The sequence below is a fragment of the Pangasianodon hypophthalmus genome, chromosome 27 (assembly GCF_027358585.1).
Source record: "Pangasianodon hypophthalmus isolate fPanHyp1 chromosome 27, fPanHyp1.pri, whole genome shotgun sequence".
Classification (NCBI taxonomy): Eukaryota; Metazoa; Chordata; class Actinopteri; order Siluriformes; family Pangasiidae; genus Pangasianodon; species Pangasianodon hypophthalmus.
Window position 1 is genome coordinate 18,105,301 of NC_069736.1, and position 26,141 is coordinate 18,131,441.

Sequence of the window (26,141 nt, forward strand, 5' to 3'; positions counted from 1 at the left end):
GTGTTTACTGTGCTAAATGACAGTTTGTTACGGTGTGTGTTTACTGTGCTAAATGACAGTTTGTTACGGTGTGTGTTTACTGTGCTAAATGACAGTTTGTTATGGTGTCTGTTTACTGTGCTAAATGACAGTTAGTGGCTTACGGTGCATGAATCCTGCATTATAACAGACAAAACGTGTCGTGGAAGACGTCCTATGAGGTCTCGTATCTCAACAGGGTCTTGGACTTTAAAATGTCAAATGTCGTAACTGCTTATGATTACACCAAGTTACTGAAGTTTAACAGATTAGAAACGTAGCAATACCACGAATGGTTCATGTATTTCACAAGTCTGAGTTTAATGATTGACCTGAGCGTAGGTTGTGTTGAGTCAATAGAGAGAAAGGATCTCATCATATCCCTTTGAAGGAGCTGCTGTATAAGGACTTCAGTTTATAAGAGAGTGGTGTAGAACCTCAGAGATCTCAGCAGTAAAGATGGAGAGAACCGTGTTCTACCTGCTCGTCGTGTTTCTGCTGATGCCGGAGCCGAGCAGTCTGAAGGAAACAGAACAGTCTGAGGTTCATGGATCATCTCAGGATGTGTGCGGCGAGCTGAAGCAGCTCCGAGAGCTCGTGTATCAGCAGGCAGTCGCTTTATCCGAGATCAAGGTGAAGATGGCGTACATGGAGAAAGAGAACACAGGTGAGACAAAGAACATCACACTTCCCTCCTTCACACTCACTGTCAGTGTAGCTGTTTCTACAGTTTCTGCTCTTTACCAACCAAAATCCAGGTCAGTTTGTAGGAATTGACACATTGTAGAAATTCTGAAAGTCCCAGAGAACACAGTGTTAGATTTTAAAATGAATGTATGCTACAAAACCTCAGGTGTGTATGTTAAACATACACCAAGGTTCAAATAAAATAAAAGAAGCTACTGCTTAGAAACACCAGCTAAGCTTGTACACGCATTGCACTCGCTAGTTAAATTTCACTCCCTAGTCAACTTTACTTTACAACCTGCGATGTTTACTTTACTTTACGACTTTAAAACCTGCGATGTTTACTTTACTTTACGACTTTACAACCTGCGATGTTTACTTTACTTTACAACTTTACAACCTGCGATGTTTACTTTACTTTACGACTTTACAACCTGAGATGTTTACTTTACAATTTTACAACCTGCGATGTTTACTTTACTTTACAACTTTACAACCTGCGATGTTTACTTTATTTTACAATTTTACAACCTGCGATGTTTACTTTACTTCACAACTTTACAACCTGCGATGTTTACTTTACTTCACAACTTTACAACCTGCGATGTTTACTTTACTTCACAACTTTACAACCTGCGATGTTTACTTTATTTTACAATTTTACAACCTGCGATGTTTACTTTACTTTACAACTTTACAACCTGCGATGTTTACTTTATTTTACAATTTTACAACCTGCAATGTTTACTTTACTTCACAACTTTACAACCTGCGATGTTTACTTTACTTTACAACTTTACAACCTGCAATGTTTACTTTATTTTACAATTTTACAACCTGCGATGTTTACTTTACTTCACAACTTTACAACCTGCGATGTTTACTTTACTTCACAACTTTACAACCTGCGATGTTTACTTTATTTTACAATTTTACAACCTGCGATGTTTACTTTACTTCACAACTTTACAACCTGCGATGTTTACTTTACTTCACAACTTTACAACCTGCGATGTTTACTTTCACTCACTAGTTAACTATCACTTGCTGGTTAACTTCTAGAACATTTAAACATTAAACATTAAACTTAAAATACTGTACTCTTCTTTATTCCCAAGCTCAGGCAGGAGAGCTGGTGTCCGTGAAGAGCGAACTGGAGAGCATGAAGAAACAAAACGCTGGTAAACACACTCAACACTTAACACAGTATACCCTGATGCTAATTACTCACATTTACAGAACAGCATTATGTAAGAAATAAGAGCAGCAATCAACTCTTACAGCGCTGATTCACCACTGTTACAGTTCTTTATCAACACCTATAATTAACACCAGGAGTCTTTGATCTTTCGTATGGTGTCTACATGGTGCTGGTGTTGTGTTAATCTCTGAGTGTTGTGTTGGCAGAGCGGCCGAAGGCGGCGTTCAGCGCCGGATTAGCTGCGGGACAGAAAGGACCGTTTAACACTGAAACCACTCTGATCTACAGTAAAGTCATCAGCAACATCGGAGGAGCTTATAACCCACACACAGGTCCTGAAATTAACACACTCCTGCAGATCATTACAACTAACACTCAGTTAGAATCAGTTATAACAATTACATTCAGTTTGAAATGAGTTTTCTTACATGGAAAGTGCTACACAAGCAGATTTAACTCTTCGAGTGTTGAATGAACACGTGTGTGTTAATTGCAGGCGTGTTCACGGCTCAGGTTAGAGGCGCGTACTACATCCGCTTCACGGCCGCCGCCTACAACAGCAACAACCACAACATGGGCGTTAACCTGTACAAGAACAATCAGCACCTCATGCACTTGGGCGAGTACGACAAAGACGGCACTGCCAGACACGTGTCTGGAGCTCTGGTGCTCGAGCTGGAGGCTGGAGACGTCGTGTACCTCCGTCTCCTCGCCAACTACGCCCTCTACGAGGATACGCTCCTCCGCAACACCTTCAGCGGCTTCCTCATTTTCCCCTCCTAACAAAAACACTGTGTGTGTTACAGCTCTGTGTTTAAATCTCCAGTGAAATGAGTTTCTAGTGTGTTTCTGTTGAATAATTTAACTTTGTTATGTGTGTGATACCACATCTACACATCTCGTGTAAAACTTAAAGTTACAGCTTTAGCTCTGACACTGGAGACTCCTTCCATAAATATAAAAAAAAAAATAAAAACTCCTTACAGAAAACTTCACCATATCATCAAGTCCACGTGTGTTTTAAATTCTTTATGTAGAGTATTTTTCCTCACTCCTCAGTAGTTTATTGTGTATCATAAAGTTTATTGCGTGTCGTAATCTCTCTTGTGTACGGCACGAGAAAATTTTTGTTGCCACGTCTGTTTGGACGTAAACGTGTCACATTGATGTGTGGTTCTCTCACTGTTTATGCATAAATAGCTGTAGAATCCTTGATTAGGCTTCACTGTCATCATATTTCTCCCATCACTTCTATCATTTTTCCATTTTTTTCCCTACACATAAACAATATCCTTGTTAAGTCAGATCTCAGTTTTGTGATTTATTTGGATTAAAAATGTTTATTTAGCAGCACAAACTCGATCCGAGGCTCAGGAAAATATTTTATAAATCTCTATATTCCACTATATATACAAATGTTTCCTAAACCCTTTACTGAATAACTGCTGAACTGCATTCTCGTGTATGTTCACTAGAGGGCAGTATTACACCAGCACAATATTATACAGTGCTAGTGCTCTTAAAATGGCACGTTTCTAGGTTTTCACCCTAAAATATCAGGAGTGTGTATCATCATGGCCTCCTCTGGCTCTGTGTGTGTTTGTGCATGTGTCTGTGTGTGTGTGTGTGTTGTCTTGGATTTCACTGTTTTAGTCTCTGCTCCGGTGACCTTTAACCTCTGTTATCTCAGTTCTCACTAGTAATACGAACCGTTATAAACAGCGCCGGGCCACTTCCTGTTTTTCTCTTCTGCAATGAGACCAGTTCAGTTTTGCATTAACCAGATACATTTCTTTTTTTTCTTTAAAATGAATAAATACATAAATAAATAAAAACCGGGCAGTCAGTCTGTTGTTGTCAGTAGACTGTTTACAGTTCATGGAAACACACAGCAGTCTAAAGCCCTGAAACATACACACATTATATACACTATATTTACAGCCTTGTACACTGAGGCTCAAATAAAGACACACTTTGAATGAATAAAGAAATGAATGAAGGTAACAAACATGAACTCTGTCTATCTCTCTTTCTGTCTATCTCTCTTTCTGCCTCTCTCTCTCTCTCTCTCTGTCTGTCTCTCTCTCTCTGCCTCTCTCTTTCTGCCTCTCTCTCTTTCTGCCTCTCTCTTTCTGCCTCTCTCTCTTTCTGCCTCTCTCTCTCTCTCTGTCTCACAGTTTATGCTATATACTGAACCCTAGCGTGACCCTGTTTCCTGTTTTCCCTGCTGCGTTAAGACAGAAAGCTACAATGTTAGAGTGTGTGTTACAGTGTTCTATGATGTGTTACAGTGTGTGTTAGTGTTATATGATGTGTTAGAGTGTGTGTTACACTGTTATATGATGTGTTAGAGTGTGTTACAGTGTTATATCATGTGTTACAGTGTGTTACAGTGTTCTACGATGTGTTACAGTGTGTGTTAGTGTTATATGATGTGTTAGAGTGTGTTACAGTGTTCTATGATGTGTTACAGTGTGTGTTAGTGTTTTATGATGTGTTAGAGTGTGTGTTACAGTGTTCTATGATGTGTTACAGTGTGTTACAGTGTTCTATGATGTGTTACAGTGTGTTACAGTGTTCTATGATGTGTTACAGTGTGTTACAGTGTATTTTGATGTGTTAGTGTGTGTTACAGTGTTCTATGATGTGTTACAGTGTGTGTTAGTGTTATATGATGTGTTACAGTGTGTTACAGTGTTCTATGATGTGTTAGAGTGTGTGTTACAGTGTTCTATGATGTGTTAGAGTGTGTTACAGTGTTCTATGATGTGTTAGAGTGTGTGTTACAGTGTTCTATGATGTGTTAGAGTGTGTTTTACAGTGATATATGATGTGTTAGTGTGTGTGTTACAGTGTTATATGATGCGTTAGTGTGTGTTAGTGTTATTTGATGTGTTACAGTGTTCTATGATGTTACAGTGTGTGTTAGTGTAATATGATGTGTTAGAGTGTGTGTTACAGTGTCATATGATGTGTTACACTGTGTTACAGTGTTATATGATGTGTTAGTGTGTGTTACAGTGTTCTATGATGTGTTAGTGTGTGTTAGTGTTCTATGATGTGTCAGTGTGTGTTACAGTGTTATATCATGTGTTACAGTGTGTGTTAGTGTTCTATGATGTGTTAGTGTGTGTTACAGCGTTATTTGATGTTACAGTGTGTGTTACAGTGTTATATGATTTGTTAGTGTGTGTTACAGCTTTATTTGATGTGTTATACTGTTCTATGATGTGTTACAGTGTTCTATGATGTGTTAGAGTGTGTGTTACAGTGTTCTATGATGTGTTAGAGTGTGTGTTACAGTGTTCTATGATGTGTTACAGTGTGTTACAGTGTTATTTGATGTGTTAGTGTGTGTTACAGTGTTCTATGATGTGTTAGTGTGTGTTAGTGTTCTATGATGTTACAGTGTGTGTTAGTGTTATATGATGTGTTACACTGTTATATAATGTGTTAGTGCGTGTTAGAGCGTTATTTGATGTGTTATACTGTTCTATGATGTGTTACAGTGTTATATGATGTGTTACAGTGTGTTACAGTGTTATTTGATGTGTTAGTGTGTGTTACAGTGTCATATCATGTGTTACAGTGTGTGTTAGTGTTCTATGATGTGTTAGTGTGTGTTACAGCGTTATTTGATGTGTTACAGTGTGTGTTACAGTGTTATATGATGTGTTAGTGTGTGTTACAGTGTTATTTGATGTGTTACACTGTTCTATGATGTGTCACAGTGTGTTAGTGTTCTATGATGTGTTACAGTGTGTTACAGTGTTATTTGATGTGTTAGTGTGTGTTACAGTGTTCTATGATGTGTTAGTGTGTGTTACAGTGTTCTATGATGTTTTAGAGTGTGTTAGTGTTATATGATGTGTTACAGTGTGTGTTAGTGTTATATGATGTGTTAGTGTGTGTTACAGTGTTATTTGATGTGTTACACTGTTCTATAATGTGTTACAGTGTGTTACAGTGTTTTGTGATGTGTTAGAGTGTGTGTTACAGTGTCATATGATGTGTTACACTGTGTTACAGTGTTCTATGATGTGTTAGTGTGTGTTACAGTGTTATATCATGTGTTACAGTGTGTTACACTGTTCTATGATGTGTTACAGTGTGTGTTACAGTGTTCTATGATGTGTTAGTGTGTGTTACAGTGTTATATCATGTGTTACAGTGTGTGTTACAGTGTTCTATGATGTGTTAGAGGGTGTGTTACAGTGTTTTGTGATGTGTTAGAGTGTGTGTTACAGTGTTCTATGATGTGTTACAGTGTGTTACAGTGTTATTTGATGTGTTACACTGTTCTATGATGTGTTAGTGTGTGTTACAGTGTTCTATGATGTTTTAGAGTGTGTTAGTGTTATTTGATGTGTTACAGTGTGTTACAGTGTTATTTGATGTGTTACACTGTTCTATAATGTGTTACAGTGTGTTACAGTGTTTTGTGATGTGTTAGAGTGTGTGTTACAGTGTCATATGATGTGTTACACTGTGTTACAGTGTTATATGATGTGTTAGTGTGTGTTACAGTGTTCTATGATGTGTTACAGTGTGTGTTACAGTGTTCTATGATGTGTTAGTGTGTGTTACAGTGTTCTATGATGTGTTAGCGTGTGTTAGTGTTCTCTGATGCGTTACAGTGTGTGTTACAGTGTTTTTTTTTATGTGTTGGTGTGTGTTATAGTGTTTCATGGTGTGTTACTGTGTATGTTAGTGTTCTATGATGTGTTAATAGTGTTAATGTGTTTTATATTGTGTGTAACAGTGTGTTACAGAGTGTTACAATATGTTTTATAGTGTTTTATAGTGTGTCAATGTTTTATAGTGTGTTACAATGTGTTACAGTGTGTTTTAAAGTGTGTTACAGTGTTACAACGTTCTGTAAACTTCTTTTTTCGTTTTTTCCTTTTGTAGCTTTCTTTCTTTCTGTCTCTCTTGACCACAATTCCCTCTCTTTATTTCTTCCTTTTTCTTTCTATCTCCTTCTCTTTTTTTCTCCCATTTTACATTTACATATGTTCTCAGTCTCTTTCTTCTTTTCCTTCCTTCCTTCAAGGCTCCGTCATTCAGGCTGTTATACTGTAATAGCCCCTAAAACAAGCGCACACACACAAACACACAAACTCTCTCTCTCTCTCTCTCACACACACACACTCTCTCTCTCTCTCTCTCTCTCTCACACACACACACACACTCTCTCTCTCTCTCTCTCTCTCTCTCTCTCTCTGACACACACACATATATACACACACAAATATCTTTACCCTTAAGAATTAGAGGAGTGAGAGAGCTGTGTGAAGGAGGAACAGGATGCTGCTCTGGAGGAGTGTGTATGTGTGTGTGTGTATGTGTGTGTATATGTGTGTGTGTGTGTGTGTGTGTGTGAAGGCTGTAAAATAAATGGTGTTCCCTGACCTTTTGAATATCCTGCATATTCTGCATATGCTCTCTCTCTCTCTCTCTCTCTCTCTCTCTCTCTCTCTGTGTGTGTGTGTAGAACTCAGTTCTCAGGGTCTGTGTGTAAGTCTGTTTCAGTTTAGTGAGCACACTTCCTATATCACACACTCCCCTGAGACTCCAGCCAATCAGAACGCTGAGTTTTTCTCGCCATCGTAAACTCGTACAAGGTTTTTCCCTGAAGTAAAGTTATGAAAGATTGTAACTCTTCTTTTCACGCTTCACCCACATGCAGTCGCTCGGCCGAGACATCGATTAACCGTAATGGTTTAAAAATGTTTCATTTGCTTAGCAAATTAGGGGTCCAAGCACCAAATAAATAACCATTTGTGAGACGTGTAGCGTGAAGTGACGTGTAGCCAAGTACGGTGACCCATACTCGGAATTTGTGCTCTGCATTTAACCCATCCAAGTGCACACACACAGTAGTGAACACACACACACACACACACTCACACACACCCCTTCACAAATGTAACCGCTCATCATTTTTTCATACAAGTTAGTTTCTAGTTTTCTTTAAGATTTGATCTAGAGTGATTTGGAAATTGTGCAGTGATACAAAGCACCTAGTGGAAGGTTATATACTGAATATATGTGAGGTTTGGGACGCGCCCATAGCGCACTGATGATAGTATTTATGAGCTCTATCTAGTAAATAGGGTGTGTGGTTTGGGACACGCCCACAGTGGACTGATGATGGTGCCCATGTGTTCTACATAGTGAGTAAGGTGTGTGGTTTGGGACACGCCCACAGTGGAAGAGAAGATGCTGGTTTTTCACACACACACACACACACACACACACACACACACTCACACACACACAAGAAAGAAAGAGGCCATAAATCACTGAAACGTCTGACTGTAAATGGATCGATTAGTTCTGATGTGTCCAGGTTCCGTGCTAATGAACGCTGCAGAAACACAACCTTTTATAGCAGTCAGTAAAAGTCCGTATGGCTCGGTGATGATCAGAGGAATGCGAGAAAGTCTGAGAAACACACTCTTCATCAGGGGGTCGGATAGGTCAAGTCTCAAGAGCTTTAGAGAGAATTTGAGAATCTCGTTTATCTGGGATTAATTTCATCTAGTGTAGAGGTGAAAGTTGAGGCCCTGATTAGCACTAAAAAAAGGATCTTCTGGGAGAGAAACATCACGTTAGCAGGAGTGTGTTCTCCTGTACGTCCAGCAAACCTCAGTGTACCTGTGTGTGGATGTGGCTGTGTCTCAAATCTACATATACTCACAAGATCAACAAGTCTATGATGGCAGTAACTTCAGCAGTTAGACCTCGTCTCACATAGACCTTGTTTTTTACTTCCTAGTTTCCCTGTTTTCCTCCTTCCTGCTCAAACTCCACCCCCTGACCACGCCCCATGATCACTCTTGTCTCTTCTTATTAGGGGTCCAAGCACCAAAGCTACAGGAGCTCCACAGGGGCTGTGTGCTTTTTTTTTTTTTTTTTTTTAAAGATCATTACTGTACATTACATGAAAGATGGGTGTGTGTGGTTTGGGACACGCCCACAGCGGATAAAGTATAATGGTGTTTATGTGGGTTTTCGTGAAAGGGCCGGTTCCTCTGCATGTGAACTGAGGACATGAAAAGTTTTCTAAACCGTGTGTTTGATCTCACCAGCCTTTGAAAATTAAATTAAATTTTAATTAAATTAATTCAGTGTAATTCAAGTTCAAAGTCAAAATGAATCAAGATGCAATGTCTTTATGGCTTTTCTTCATCCTAATATGGTGCTCAATATTGCACATACACACACACACACACACACACACACACACACTCACACACACATTTACCCCATGGATAATGAAGTTCTCATCTTTCTCTAAATTGGTTCTCGAGCATTTTCCATTATCTCTATGTTAGCACTCTCGATGCTCGTTAACAACATCGTTATGACATGTGACCTGTGACAGAGGTCTCGCTGGTCCGTTCTCGTGGCAACCTGAGAGCGGATTGACATTCACACCCTACGCCTGTGACGCGTCCCTCCATCTTTTGTTGTTTTTTTCAGACTACTTTCATGCGTCCCTCAGGTACCCCATCGAAAACATTTAGAACCTGTGAAACACACACACACACACACACACACACACACACACACACTTTGTATGGACTTCTACATCGAAATCATATACAGATGTTTTCAGAACCATTTTCATTCTGCAGTTAAGGAAAGACAATCACTTTCAGTTAACACACTGGTTTAGTGAATCTCATCGTGTGTGTGTGTGTGTGTGTGTGAAAACATGTAATCCTGAAAACACCTGCTTTATGAAGGATTTGCATTTATCAAAAGAACATGTCATGTTTTTGTGTTTGTTTACATGAATATGCAAATAGTGGGCGGAGTCAATGCAAATCGATTAATTAGTCACCATAGCCACTTCAGGAACAGAGATTGTGCACATGAATAAACCTGGAACGTGTTTAACACTCATTAATAATGAGAAAGTTTACCGTTTTCAGTAAGCGCTTTATCCCGGTCAGGGTGACGGTGGATCCGGAGTCTATCCCGGGAATACCGGGTGTGAGACGGGAATACACCCCGTATGAGACGCCACTGAAGGCTAATAACATTTTAATATAACGATTAAAAAAACTGTTAATCAAAAACAACAAGCTGTAGAAAAACAGCACTAGTGTCTGTCTATTCTTTCTCTTTCTTTCCGTCTCTCTTTCTGTATTCTCTTTTTTCCTCTTACTTTATCTGGCCCTCCATCTGTCTATTTCTCTCCCTCTCTCTCTCTCTCCCTTACATTCTCTCTTTCTACCTGTCCACCTCTCTCTCTCTCTCTCTCTCTCTCTCTCCCTTACATTCTCTCTTTCTACCTCTCCACCTCTCTCTCTCTCTCACACACACACACACACACACAAACTGTTTCACTCTTTCTCTCACTCCTCTTTCTGTTTCTTTCTCTCTTTCACTATTTATCTTCATTTCTTTGTCGTTCCCTTTTTCTACCTGACTATCTCTCTCTTTATCTGTCTGTCTCTCTCTCTCTCTTTTCCATATTCCCTTACTCTCTCTTCATTTCTCTCTGTCCTTCCCTCATTGTACCTCTCCGTCTCCCTCCCTCTCCCCTCCCTCTCCCCCCTCTCTCTCTCTCTCTCTCTCTCTCTCTCTCTCTCTCTCTCCGGACCTCAGTGCTCATAAAAAGCACTACAGGAAGTCCTCTATCAGACAGACCTCTTGTCCTGCATCTCTCTCTCTCTCTCTTTCTCTCTCTCTCTCTGTCTCTCTCTCCATGCACACATACTTACACATACTGTCAGTGTTAGAGAGGAAACGAGTGTGTGTGTATGTATGTACATGTGTGTGTGTATGTGTGTGTGTGTAAAACAGACCTCTCTGCAGCAGTGTACAGTTTTGAAGAAGATGAACATCTGTTCGTAATTTCAGCTTCAGGAAAACTTCATGTGGGAATCGCTGATCGGAGAAACGGTAAGGCGAAGTTTTTATTTTCTATTTACGAACTTTATTTAAAACAACGTAAAGTCATGTGCAAAGATCAAGGAGTTCATGTTAATGTTAATAATTAATTAAGAACATTTTACTAATTATATCAATTATATACTAATTATAATACTGTCATTACATCTATTACAAACTTCAAGGTTTGAGTGTTTTCACTGTAAAAGTGCATAAACGTGTGTGTGTGTGTGAGACAGTGTGTCAATGTATGTGTGTGTGTGTCAATGTGTGTGTGTAAGTTATTTTAATTCAATTAAATTAAATTCACAAATTTGTTTATTTTTCATTCATTTATGATAAAAGATTATATTGGTCGTTCTCTCATCATCGTCCTGAAATAACTTCGACATTTAAAAATAGACTAAAAGGGGAAAAAAAGGAAAAGAGAGAGAGAGAGAGAGAGAGAGAGAGAAAACTTTACAGAAAGATATAAATTGATCAAAATGTTTTAGATTTTATAAATATAAGGTTATGTAGCTTTCTTTGGGAAGATTAATGCGGTTATTAATGCGGTCATTAACACACACATTGTCAGTAAGATTAAATAAGATAAATATGATAATATAATACAGTATAATATGAATGCAATCCTAACACCTAACCCTAACCTTAAGACTTGAAGCTTAACCCTAACCCTAAAACCTGTACCGTGTGCTCGGGTATTATCAGCTGCATCTTCAGACACTAAGCTGCATTGTTGCATTTCGTCCTGATTTTATCCGCTTAAACATTTCTGCAGTTGTAGTGAGCTGCACAGTTCTGCACAGTTCTGCACAGTTCTTACACAGTTCTGCACAGTTCTGCACAGTTCTACACAGTTCTACACAGTTCTGCACAGTTCTACACAGTTCTGCACAGTTCTGCACAGTTCTTACACAGTTCTTACACAGTTCTACACAGTTCTGCACAGTTCTGCACAGTTCTACACAGTTCTACACAGTTCTACACAGTTCTTACACAGTTCTACACAGTTCTGCACAGTTCTACACAGTTCTTACACAGTTCTACACAGTTCTTACACAGTTCTACACAGTTCTGCACAGTTCTGCACAGTTCTGCACAGTTCTACACAGTTCTGCACAGTTCTTACACAGTTCTTACACAGTTCTACACAGTTCTGCACAGTTCTACACAGTTCTACACAGTTCTACACAGTTCTTACACAGTTCTACACAGTTCTGCACAGTTCTACACAGTTCTACACAGTTCTGCACAGTTCTACACAGTTCTACACAGTTCTTACACAGTTCTACACAGTTCTGCACAGTTCTGCACAGTTCTACACAGTTCTACACAGTTCTACACAGTTCTACACAGTTCTGCACAGTTCTACACAGTTCTACACAGTTCTACACAGTTCTGCACAGTTCTACACAGTTCTTACACAGTTCTACACAGTTCTACACAGTTCTTACACAGTTCTACACAGTTCTTACACAGTTCTACACAGTTCTGCACAGTTCTGCACAGTTCTGCACAGTTCTACACAGTTCTACACAGTTCTGCACAGTTCTGCACAGTTCTACACAGTTCTGCACAGTTCTACACAGTTCTACACAGTTCTACACAGTTCTACACAGTTCTGCACAGTTCTACACAGTTCTTACACAGTTCTACACAGTTCTTACACAGTTCTGCACAGTTCTGCACAGTTCTGCACAGTTCTGCACAGTTCTGCACAGTTCTACACAGTTCTTACACAGTTCTGCACAGTTCTGCACAGTTCTGCACAGTTCTACACAGTTCTTACACAGTTCTACACAGTTCTACACAGTTCTTACACAGTTCTACACAGTTCTTACACAGTTCTACACAGTTCTTACACAGGTCTACACAGTTCTGCACAGTTCTGCACAGTTCTACACAGTTCTTACACAGTTCTTACACAGTTCTGCACAGTTCTGCACAGTTCTACACAGTTCTGCACAGTTCTACACAGTTCTGCACAGTTCTGCACAGTTCTACGCTTTGTCCTTCTCAGGAAACTTTTCATTTCTATGGTAAATGCTACAGCAGAAGGTTTCTGCATGCAAGCTGAACCCTGGAGGAAGCAAAGAACCCTCGAGGAACCTCATTTTCTAACAGTGTAGTGTTTTTTTTTTTTTGAGATGTGAAGCACAATCTGGTCGTTAGAACATTCAGAAACGTATTAAGTCAGTTTTACTCTGAGCGATTCCAGCGCTATTTTACGATTATTACTTGTCACATTGTACGAGATCTCGATAAAATCTCGGCAGATTTCTCGAACAGATTGTGCAACATCACGTGTTCTGGGTGTCATATTATCGGCTGAAGATAATGACTACGCTCTGGCGTACCGCGAGTGCAGCGATGCAGCACGGGTTTGTAGCTCTTCAGCGGGAAACCGTTTCGCGTTGTTCTAATAGTAAATAAACTCGACCAACAGCGTTTGCTTGCTAATTAGCTAGCTACACACCTGGAAGCAGTAATTCATCCCCTGTTTCTTTCCTGTCGTGATAAAAACTGTGACGAGACGTTCTCTCTGCTGCCACAATTCAACAAACCACTCTTCTTTTAAATCCTGAACGTTTTGTTAAAGTTTTGCCATCGCCACAACTTTATTTCTAGCCGTTGCAGAGTTGTGTGTTTTTCTACGCCGTCCTCCTATTGGTGGAGTTTAGACGATTGGCGAAGCAGCGCTCACACTCTGAGATTTTAGGCTACGTCCACGTTAATGTGGATAAATTTGAAAACGCATCGTTTTCTTTACGTTTCGGCACACAGTGTTTTTGTCCAGAGAAAATGGAGCTTTTCGAAAACACTCGATAAATTTGAAAACGCCGTTTTCGTGTTTGTGGACTGAGAAAACAGAGATATTCAAAAACAATGTCCTATTTTCAGTCATGTGACCCAATCAATTCAAAACAAACGGTGGTGGACGATGTCCTACTGCGGTTGTTGTCCCTGCTATCCAGTTTGATAGCGCTGTCAAAGATTAATGTCGCTTTGTCCAACCTTCAGATGGAAAGAAAATAAACGCCTGAAGGAAACGACGCAGGCCGAAGCTTCTTACGTTTTTACGCACGCGCAGTAGAGCGATGTAAGCGTTTTCAGACGTTTCAGTGTGGACGAGCAAATGTGTAGAAAACGTTTGAAAACGCCAGTGTAGACGGAGAACGTTTTGAAACGAAAACACAGTTTTCAGATCTATCAGGATTAACGTGGACGCAGCCTTCATCTAAACTTTCCAACACTGCCAAAACTTTGCTGATTGTCTTTGGTCACAGCGGCACTAAATCGCTGCTAGCGAGCATCACATCACGCATTCTAAGCCCACTGATCGCCTTTACGATGCGAAATCACACCAAAAATCTTACAATGTTAATCTCGCTTTAAGAATGTTTCCAGTTTCGTACAGTTCACTGTTCTAGGTCAACGTAAAAGCACCTTAAAGAAATAAAAACAGACGTCAGTAGAGAGAGAGAGAGAGAGAGAGAGAGAGAGAGAGAGCAGACACTAGCATGTAGCTACGTATGTTCCACCTGAGGAGGAAATACACTCGGATATACACTATATGTCCAAAAGTTTGTGGACACCTGACTGTCACACTCGTATGTGTTTCCTCTCCAAACTGTCGCCGGACAGGTGGAAGCACACAGCTGTCAGTGATGGTGAAGTAGCTGATATTACGCTAATATAGACAGCAGGAAAACGTTCACCTCTTCATAAGTACTGGCATTTTTCATTTCAATCTAATACTTATTACTCTTAATGGCTTAAATCGACACGTTCAGTGACACTTTACGAAGTTTGAGGCGGCTGAAAGAGCAGGTTTTTTTTTTTCTTTTGCAAAATGTCCTTTTCAGCAAGAAATTGAAATCGTTCTGAATTACAGTTACATTATCGCTTGCATTTTGTTATGTATAAATGCATCATGCACCCCACTTTAAAACGGATTATTCCACTGTGTATTATATCCTGTACCACACCAGTGATGTAACTTCCTTTGCAGGAGCTAATGCAGCTATTAAACAGTGATTTCCAGTCATATTAACTCTCAAGATGGAGAGTGGTTTCACAGTAACAGCGCCTGAAGACATTCATGTGTGTGTGTGTGTGTGTGTGTGTGTGTGTGTGTGAGAGAGAGATGGTTAGCAGAATGTTTTTTTGAGCGTTCTTTTTTGGCACGATTACAGCAATTAGGAATTCAAAGAATTCACAGCATTTGTGCAGCAAGTAATTAAAAGAACAAGTTCAATCATTTATACAATATGCCTTTTTTTCCCTCTCGAGTAAAAGCACAACTTTATGAGCAGGATTTAGTGTCAAACTGCTGAATATGTGTGATGATTAAGAGACCACAGCAGTTATCATCGTGTGTGTGTGTGTGTGTGTGTATCGGTATACTTACTGCTTTAAATATAAATATCACGAATTGATTTAAACCTTTCGGTCTTCACTTAGCTACGGAAAGGAACACCAAACAAGTTTCCACTGCAATCAAGTGAAAAGAAACTATTTCATTATGTGTGTTGTTTATCTTGGATTAAAGCTTCATGCTCATTAATGCCTCGAAAGGCTACGTAAATAATTTTTGGAGACTGAAAAATATTAGCTTTGCGAAGGCAAACACGCTGGCCCGAGGTTATATGAAGGGTATGTAAAGAAATCCTTGATTGGATCACAAATGTGAATAAAATTCTCATTTCCTTATTAAACGTTGTGATTTGACATGAAGACGTTTTCGAAAAAAAATAGAAAAATGCTAGTACCAGATATACGTAAAGTAATAAATGTTAATATAGCTAAGATAAATAAACGAAGATGAAAGGATCACATGCCAAGTACAAGAGATTTTAGGAAGGCGTCCTGCGTTCGTCAGAAGGTGCAGACCTTAATACGACAATTAAACTAAAATCTATTAGAGTTAACGTTAACATTAGCCAAGCTAACTAAGCACAGAGCTAAACTAATATTGCAGGCAATTAAACCTAGTATTTTATGCTAATTACTACATTAAAGTGCAGATCCTGAATAAGAAGAGACTACTCCAGCCTTTTCACAAACCTGCTGCACACTGCAGAGTCGATAGCTATCTTACAACAACAGTAACATAGAATCTGTGTAAAACCATATATGCACAGAGGAGCATGAAATCCCAGAACATCCCAGGCTTTCAGAAGTGTTCCCATAAATGGTGCAACCCCACATCATCGATCGTAACAGCGTCTGTAATGTCAGGGTGTACATTACGGACTATTTTGTGGTTTCACTGCTAAAACATGGCTTGCAATCAACATGTAGGAGTCGTTGAGAAGTGCACTACGGCTCCTTTCATCTCTGCTGCTGATTGGCTCATCAGTCTTTTTAACACACGGACAGATTTTTCTTGCTCTTGGACCGGAAACACTAAAGTGATTCGAGGCTGTGATTCCATGCTGTAAAATCAGCACAATGAATAACGCTGCTTTTCATGTCGTAGTGGTCAAACATCTGACTCATGCAGACTAGGAACTGTGGATCTGTAGCTCCATGCTCGTCCTGCGCGGGTTTTATTTCAGCTTTTTGTTTTCTGATCTATTTTAAATCTGCTGCTATATTCTCTACACAGAAGGTTTCTCTGGAGAGGTGTGACGTGGAAGGCTTGGGAAAGCTGTGAGACTCGACTAGCAGAGTTTACTTACAGATTCAAAAAATTAAAATAAACCCCACTTTCTAAAGTCAGCAGTGACGGCGTTTACATGCTCATCAAATTCCGTTTCAGACCTACATTCGTGTCGTATCCATATTCCGAACACGGTGTTTATATGCGTACAGGCATCGGAATATTGCTGTGTACAGGATTTGGTTTTTGTAAGTAAGCCTGAGTTGCCATTCCTAAATACCTAGCCTACAGCTAAGCATCTGGTAGCACCCACAATTCCTTGTGGACTGAGCTGCATGTATATCTCCTTTCAGTGGATTTTCTGAATAATGTGTTTACATGCAACGGACATTTGATTAAAACAGGAACGGGAATCGGAATTTGCGGAATCAGAATATTGTCTTAATCTGAATCGGGCAATCTGATTGCGGCGTTTACGTGACTCAATACTAATTAGAATATCGCCAAATTCCGATTAACATCTGAATAACGGATTAATATCGGAATAGTGCGTGTAAACGTAGCCAGTGAGTCCAGGGTCACACAAAGATGGACAGCGCAAATTCCAAAGATTCCAAAGATCCAAAATCCAACAAGAAACAAAGTACAGCGATAAATGCAAGAGAAACTGACAGCATAAAACATACAAATGGCTTGGACTTTTATATGGGAGGGTCAAGACCTTATAACGAGCCAAGAAGCAAAGAAGTACAAGTTCTTTTAACTGAAAACTGGCCAAACTAGTGCCTGAGGAGTGAAAGCAAACCAGAACTGAAGACCAAATATGGAAAATGGGACATACCTATTAACCTCGGTAACCTTACCCTCAGTAACCTCCACTTCAGGAACTCTAATCCCTAGTCTGAGACTCAGACGCTCTGCTCATGGGCCATGAAGCATCTGATATACTGTTTACAATTTCCTGGCTACAAGCTTCCGAATCTTGAAGGTTGCAATCTGATTGGCTCTCTGCACCTCTCTATATAAACGTATGTACCAGATTCTGATGAGAAAGTTTTAAACACCAGGACACAATGCAAGATAAAGTCACTGTATTAATAATAATAATAATAATTCTCAGTTTTTAACATAAGAACTGCATAATTGATTGATTCATTGATTCATTGCTTAATTGATTCATAGTTTGTTTCATAGTATGATTCATTATAAATACATGCCACAAAAATGTCACAATTCCCTCTCTCTCTCTCTCTCTCTCTCTCACACACACACACACACACACACACACACAAAAAAAAAAACCTCACATGTTCCACAGATACGTTTTCACGTACTCGCACGCACGTTAAACAGCAGCAAACACTCGCTTACACCTCGTCTACATACGACAGGGAGAGACGGAGAAATAATCTTTACACTGTAAACCACAGAGGCATGATCCCTGCAGCTGAGGATCATGGGGGCTTCGAACATGTGCATAAACATGTGGCGAAGCCTTTCACACACACACACACACACACACACACACACACACACATACACACACACACTCTTTCCATTAGGAACCCGAACCCTTTCACACGCGACTCATCTCACCAGAGACTCGCTGTCAGTGGGAATCTGCTTTTCTTTCTCATGGTTTATTTTTTTCTCTTCTCTCCAAGCTGAGGCTTTCGCGTGTCGATTTTCACTCACTCTCACTCGGGCCTCCTGTCCAGAGCTTTCGCAATGCCGTTAAAATCCTGGGGGTTAAAAATCATTATGAGTAATAGCCGTACTATAAAAGCATTTCATAACAGAGAATACATAGCTGTTTGTGTTCTCTCTCTTTCTCTGCTTTGGAGAAACCTGGTATTCTTTTACGTAACTGTAGTAGTTCTTTACAAAACGCTGGTATTTAAATTGTTAAAAGAATCACACGTTTTCGTGTGTTTTCACAGTATTTATCTTTTATTTTTCAGAATGCTACGATTCCCGTCAAAGAGAATTTGTTCACAGTTTCAGTGTCTAGGGTGTTGTAAATGTATTTCTCAATCATTCTGAGAAATAACAGAAACCAGAAACTTTATCACACTTCTTTGCAGTTCTGTTTCTCCCACTCTTCTTCTCTATGCTTTCATTGCGCCCTTGTCAAGTGCACAACTACACACATTAGGATTTTGCCAAGTGATCAGATTCCTGGGAATTTAAAGTAGACTTTCGTTTCTTCATCTTGACACAATTCTGTGTGTAATTACACAACAGTTTTAATGCCACATGGATACTGCGAAGTGGGTACCAAACATCTGGCTCAGATCTCTAACATTTGCTATGTATTGCCAATTAACGTGTCCAAGACCTGCCTACTTTCACAAAAAAGAGGCAATGTGACTGAAAGAGGCAATGTGACTGACCTGGCAGACGACCAACCACCATTAGCTATAAGGGGTATAAGCAGTCTCCAGGCCACCAGGGGGCCCTGTAACGAATGCAGGATTTAAAAAAATAAAATGTAATGATATATTTTGGCGATAAGGAACAGTAAGGCCATGGTTGTTACCCTGGTTGAGGTTTTTGCAGGGTTTCCTCCCTTGGGTCTGTAGCTTGACAGGTCTGATTGGCGGGTGTGAGGAGTTGGGGAAAGTACGATGTCACTTAGGGACCCCAAAGATTCAGTAACATCGCTGCTAACCACAGACCTTTTCTCGTAACCTGTCCTCCAACATGCAAAGATCATCTCGTTTTAAAACAAAACTAACTTTCCGCTGTCCATGTGTAGCTTTAAAAGCTAGGTTTTTTTGTCGTGACTTTAAAAAGTTTGTGTTCCCACTGAGAATAAGTGCGCAGAAGTGCATATACACGGGAGAGTGGAGAGCCAATCAGATTGAAACCTTCAGGATCCTGATGGTTGTGGCCAGAAAAGTGTACACAAGATACTCACAGGGAAGCGTCTGTGGCTGTGACTAACGCAGGCTCAGCCAATCAGGGACATTCTTCCAAGGATAAAAGAGCGTTGGAAAGAAACCTGCTGCACATTTTGCAGTATCCTGATACCTCGATCCCTTCCCTCAACTACTAATATAATTATCTACTTCCTTAGTTTGGCGAAAAAAATGATTTAAAATGTTTTATTGCAACATTTCACTCATTGTCTCTTCGTTTTGTTGTGTCTTTTGCAGATCCCTGATATTTCCACCCAATCAAAGTGAACTTCCGTGAGGAAAAAACCTCTGACATCACCATGGAATCAGACTCCTCCCACAATCTGAGCACAGTCAGTGAGCCCACATCCCTCCATGAAGCCTCGAACCAATCGTGCGATTTTCTCTCGCTCTCCAACTCTCACTACCAGAAGACCCTCATTCCTGTTATTTACTTTATAATCTTCATCCTGGGTTTCCTCGGGAACACGCTAGCAGTGTGTGTGCTGGGTCAGAAGTCACTGAGGTGCACCGTTGCTAACACGTACCTGTTAAACCTGGCCCTGTCTGATCTGGTCTTTCTTATTGGGCTTCCGTTCTGGGCAGTGCATTACCTCCGGGATTACGACTGGCCATTCGGATGGTTCATGTGCAAGCTGTGCGGCTCTTTGACCTCGCTAAACACCTACGCTAGCATCTACTTCATCATGGGAATGAGCATCGATCGGTATCGCGTCATAGTCTACCCGCTGCACTCGCATTGCACCGAGAGTGTGTATCACGCCAGGACTGTGTTCCATGCCAGGTGTGTGTGTGCCGTGATCTGGGTCCTAGCGACTCTCACAACCATTCCGGCACTTGTTTTCCGGGAAACACATCACTCTGTTGAGCATAACGTGACAGCCTGTGTGATGAAATACCCGAATAAGGACTGGCACGGAATGCTAACTCTTGCTAAGAACACCTTCGGGTTCCTGATCCCTTTTATAGTCATAGCAACGTGCTACAGCCGAATCAGGTGTCACCTGCTGGCATCCCCGGAGTTGGTAGAACCTGACTCGTCACGTTTGGAGCGTGTGCGCCGCGTCGCCCTCGCCATAGTCACGGCATTCTTCCTCTGCTGGTTCCCATTCCACACGCTGTCCTTCATGGGCGTGTTGCAGGAGCTCGGCGTGAACTGGAGCTGCAAAGTTCAGCAGGTGATGAGCAACATGATGGCTCCTGCGCTCTGCCTTGGCTTCGCCAACTCCGCCATCAACCCGCTGCTCTACTGCTTTGTGGGGAACCGATTTCGCCAGCAGCTGCGGCGCCTCTGGGAGGTGAAAGTGCAAAAGATTGGAAAGCAGAGGCATGACTCTGTCAGCATGCAGGTCAGCTCCTGCTCACGAAAACTCAGCGACACCAAAGATACAATGGCTTCTGTTAGTGTGGAGGACAAACTGTAAATTATATACCATACAGGATGGAACTTTTTGATAAAGGACGTTGCAGGTCATGGGGTTAAAGTTGTTAATTACTGACGTTAATGAGTTAGCTAGCTAAACACAGGTATTATCTTCGTTTATACGGACACTGTTAAAGCAGAGGGACAATACACATGAAAACAATCACGAATCTCAACAATTTTCCTCAGATATGTCGGTCAACTACCAAGAATTACCTTAATTATGACCCCACACCAAACATCTGCAGGTTCTGACATACCAGGAAACTTCAACGTTACATCACCGCTATGAAGTATTGAAGAGGGTGAACTCGACAAAGCCAACACACAATAGCGACCTCTACTGCACCGGAGGACAAACTGCGACTCATATTTCTCTCCCATGAAGGACAGGAGTGGAATGTCTTCAGTTCCCCTCTCTTTTGCTCATCATGGGGGCCTCTAGTGGTGTGGAGGACAAACTGCAATGCTATCACATGCAGGACTGGAGTGGACAATTCATTCTCATTGGTTTAGAATAGCACATGATCTAGATCTAGACCTTTCCTTATTAAGTGATGTGAAAATTATACACAAGCACGCTGTTGTACAGAATTCAAAATGGTTCCCATTTAAGCTAGCATCCTACATAGTGCACTAGAAGCCAATTAAAGAGTTATTTAAGACACAAGTTCTGAGTAGTAAGCTATATATAAAGAATGTAATGTTTCACTGTTTATTTTTAATTATTGAATTATAACATATTTAGCATGTATCACATAAGCTAGTGTTCCAGGGAAGAGTTGTTACCCTAAGTCATGCTAATATTATAACGATCATATTATAATGGTCATCAGTAAAACTTGCTGTTAGATCACAATAAAGGCACATTGGAAAAATGCTGCGCTACTGTGGCCTGTTTAGTAGGTTAGCAGGACGTCTAGCTAGCTGATGGATGAGTCACGGTTAGTAATATAGCACTTAAACTCAGATAAAGATTAAAAATGATCCAGCAGATAAGACCACGAAGCCGTACGTTCATTTATTCACACAGACGTCCGACACTCGAGCTTTTCGTTTGGGCAGAACAATTTCACGCCCCATGCAGTGCCTGGGCCCACTAATCATAGGAGAATGTTCGCCATGTTAAAAAAATTGCACAGAATGCATTACATCACCGATCACAACTAGTGCACACACACACACACACACACACACACACACACACACACACACACAGTGCAGATAAGACCTCTCTGTAATAATCTGTGTGTTTTATGGACATGTTTAATGTTTTGGAGTGCTTTTCTTGGCTAATCTGCTGGCAGGTTTATTGTGTGTGTGTGTGTGTGTTTCATTTGTCCTGAAATTAACCCTATTGTTCCCAAATTTTCCTATGATTTTCCACACATAACATACACTAACACTAGCCTTTCAGGTTTAGTTGCTGGCTTATAAATAAATAAGCAAATTATTCACAGAAAAAAAGCCATCTTTGCTGTTTAGGAGAATAACAACACACACTTGTTTGAAGTGTTTGAATATTGAACATGATCAAAATCCATCGAGGCTTCGGCGCGCATTCGCATGAAAGATACATTTCGACATTTTTTCAATCATAAAAGATAAAAATACATTTTCTAAAAAAAATAATAATAAATAACACTAGTGTTGAATTTTTGAGTCTTAGAATGAATTAGAGTGAATGATGGGACGTTATCAACATTATCAACGTTATCAACATTATCAACATTTGTGTCACAACAAAAATGACAAAAAACTCACATTACATGCTTGAAACATCAGCAACATTAGAAAGATAGAAATAAAAAAGATAGAAATAACTTCCTGCCCTCAGTTTGGGTCACGAAGCCTCAACGATTCTCTGAAAAAATCCTGAAAAAAGAAAGAGGGGAAAAAACGAATGCAGAATACAAAATGCATGCTTTTCAGAGCACGCATATTAAATCAGTAATCAACCACTCTGTGTACGTGTGTGTGTGTGTGTGTGTGTGTGTGTGGTGCTGTTACAGTAAAATAATCAGTGACCGGATGGTGTGATAAAGTCGATTATTTTCCCAGAACATCACGTCCTGAAGTGTTTTATTCCTCTTACACGCAGCAATACAGTTTTATTTATTAAACAACGAGGCATCATAGTTTTTTATCCATTTATAGTTATATTTAATGTTAAATGATTAAAAAGTATGATAGCATGCACAAGGATAAACTAAAAGATGAAGTGAAAATGCAGTCAGAAGATAAGCATGCAAATGGAGAATAAAATGAAATATTAAAATATATTTAAATAAATAAATAAATAAATAAATAACACCACTAATATGCTAAATGTTGTAGATTTTAAATGAATTTTAATGGATAAGTACAACTATAAACCTAAGAAAAAATAACGTTTAATTTTTTTTAAAATAAAGAAGTGACTTCTTTTACATGTTGTATTTCCGATTGTTGTAATTAAATATATAAAGGAAATCAGATTTTCTGTACATATGACTGATTCACGTATCCAGTGTTTGTGTTCTCATATAACGCATAGTTTTTAACAAAACCAGAAAATAAAAGTGTGACTCAAATGATATAAAGCTGAAAGAGTGAAATATTAAACGATTCACGGTTCTCTTGGGAAAGTGCGATTATTCACGCGTGTTTTTGTGGAACATGTGACAGGCTGAACAAATGTGCAAGAGGATTTATTACTCAGTGACGATGAAGAAAATAAATAAATAAATAAATAAATAAATAAACACTAACACTGCCTCCGTGTGGAGACGGAACTGCAGTCCAGCTCTCAGTGTTTCAGCTGAAACTCATGGATTATGTGTTTAAACTTTCTCAATCCCACTAAATCCTGTTCACACTGTTAGAGCAACGTTAGAGGTTTATATGCGCTGAAGAAGCGATGAGTGTAAACACATTCTGAGTGGATAGAAGTGCCTGTGTGTGTGTGTGTGTGTGTGCATAAATTAATGCTATGACTCAATAACCCTAGAGTTCCCAAGTAAAAATGTAATATTACAAGTATTATTAGCATTCTAATGTGTTTTGTTTAAATTGCAGAGCTCTAGGATTTATTTAAATTTGAGCGTACTGTAATTAAATTTTATATATATATAAAACTAATTAAAACAAAACCAGAATAAATTCCTATCTCTTTAACTTTATTAATCCTGTAACCCTGAATGTTAAAGCCGGTGTTTTTGTTGTTGATGTTGATGTTGTTGTTGTTGTATATTTTATATACGTTTTTTTCCATTATTGTCTAATATGTTATTTGTCTGTAACTATTTCATAATGAGACAGGAAGTGAAAGTGACGCTCTGGTGGGAAGTGGAGTTGTTTTTAACCACTTTCTCTTTTACTGTGCCCGCTTCACCTCCAGCACTTTCTCTTTCAGTTTTTTTAAAATTTTTTTTACTTTATATCTGTAATGTGGAACTGCAATCCTACAACCTTCAGAATGCTTAAAGAACCCATAAAACCTGTAACGCAATCCTGTAACCTTCTAAACCATGCCAATCCTACAAACTTCAAATCCTAAAAGAGTGAAACACTCAGCGTGGCGCTGTTAGAGGAAAATAATCAGTGCTGTGGCGGAGTGAGGAAGCGGAGGTGCTGCTTCCTCGCGCCCTCAGACGCCGCAGGTCTTTCTACACCTGCGCTAGCGAGAAGATCCAGCCTGGTAACATCCTGCTCACGCTGCTTCCTTCCTGCTCATGACACTGCAGCATCCTTCTTCTCATGAACACTCAGTGCCTGTGGTTTTCACTCTATCCTCAGTGCAATACACACAGCTTATATTTTACATTTTATACATTATACACACCTTACACTTTATTTAGCTATTTATTACACACCCTTCCATCAGGCACAATATTCCCCACATCTGATCCTTTTTAAAATAGAAGGCTTGGTTTGAGAATGTCACAATTTCACTCATATTTCTCCCAAGTGTATAAACTGTGATGTGACAATAAAGTCTAAAGTCTCTCTTCCTATAAAAGCACGTTCTCAACTCTTTTATACCACAGCAATTTACCATCCATTACGATTATTTTTATTTATTAAAGAACAATGTCATACTTTTTATCCTCGTATCAGTTACTTCCTGTTCTCACTTACATTACAGCAGCTATAACCAGTCGTTCCTTCACCAGTCTCTGTTTTTTTCTCTAAAAAAATGAAAATGCAGCGTATCACGTTACGGAGAAACCACAAAGAAGCGTAAACTCCTCTGTCCTGAAGATGTCCGAAAACCTAAAGTTACAGCTTTACCTCTGACACTGGAGACTCCTTCCATAGATGTTAAATAAACGTGTCCTTACTTTACGAAAACTTCACCATATTAACAATCCACTTATTATCAGTAGAGATTCTACCGTACACGTCCTCGTGAATAAGCCGTTACTATAGAAACGACAGCGCATTAATATAAACATGCGCTACTGTCAGAGCTGCAGTTATGGAAAATGAATCAACACCTGATGACCAATCAGAGTCCAGTATTCTAACCTTGTAAACCTAAATCTTATAACCCCTGTTATATTCTATAATCCTATAAGTCTAATCCTATAAAAAACGTTTGTCTTGAATCTAAAATTAACGTGACCGATCGGTTTAACCGCACTGAAACATATAGAAACATCTAGAAGGTGCATGGAGAGATTTACACCCTGAAGGATAAATAAGAATCACACACACACACACACACACACACACACCTTCGAACTGGAACTAATGGATTATGAGTGAATAAATATATGTATGAATCCAGGAAGTGGCTGCAGCGAATTTCAATAACTCTTCAGTGCATCGTTCCTGTGACGCTGCAGGACGCGAGATGAGGTGAATAAGAACATTAATATTAATATCAACTCCCTCGCTGTGCACACTTTTTGATCTGAAATGTCTCGTGTCTCTAACACACTTAACATTCAACTACCTTCCAAACCCACTTCTGAGAAAAAAAAAAAACAAAACAAAAAACTAAAGAAAAGCACCGTCACCGTTTAGCCTAAAAGTCCCCCTGACTCCGGCTTTGACCTCAGATCTGTTTCAGTGTTTAGAGGATAAACAGTGCTGTAGCAGAGGAAGTGGCTCAAACACACACATCTGCCTACTCACACACACCTACACACAAACACACATTCAGCTATTTTCAGCTCCTCTTTCGAAATGATTTTCATTTCACTCTCTATGCATTATAAACTTCCCTTTCTTACCCTCGCTTTATCTGAGCTAGTCTAAATGAAGTTTCACAGCTCCGGATGTTCACTAGATCATCAAGGAAATGCTGCTGATTTCAGATTAAATCTAATCTCTATCACCAACTCAACACTCAATCCTGCTGGACCGAGCGATACGTTATCTCACGAGCTC

The 26,141-nt window shown here is 39.7% G+C and overlaps 2 protein-coding genes across 2 annotated transcripts; both read left to right on the forward strand.

Moving 5' to 3' along the window:
- Positions 1-361: 361 nt before the first annotated feature.
- Positions 362-2,906, forward strand: LOC113524212 (complement C1q-like protein 2). Its single transcript, XM_026910362.3, has 4 exons — positions 362-685; positions 1,824-1,886; positions 2,113-2,238; positions 2,403-2,906. The coding sequence occupies exons 1-4, from the start codon at positions 478-480 to the stop codon at positions 2,687-2,689; spliced, it is 684 nt and encodes a 227-aa protein (XP_026766163.2). The 5' UTR covers positions 362-477; the 3' UTR covers positions 2,690-2,906.
- A 7,639-nt stretch (positions 2,907-10,545) lies between these two features.
- On the forward strand, positions 10,546-24,996 carry agtr2 (angiotensin II receptor, type 2). The gene is made up of 2 exons (XM_026910372.3): positions 10,546-10,825; positions 19,580-24,996. The coding sequence occupies exon 2, from the start codon at positions 19,642-19,644 to the stop codon at positions 20,764-20,766; it is 1,125 nt and encodes a 374-aa protein (XP_026766173.1). The 5' UTR covers positions 10,546-10,825; positions 19,580-19,641; the 3' UTR covers positions 20,767-24,996.
- The last annotated feature ends 1,145 nt before the right edge of the window (positions 24,997-26,141 follow it).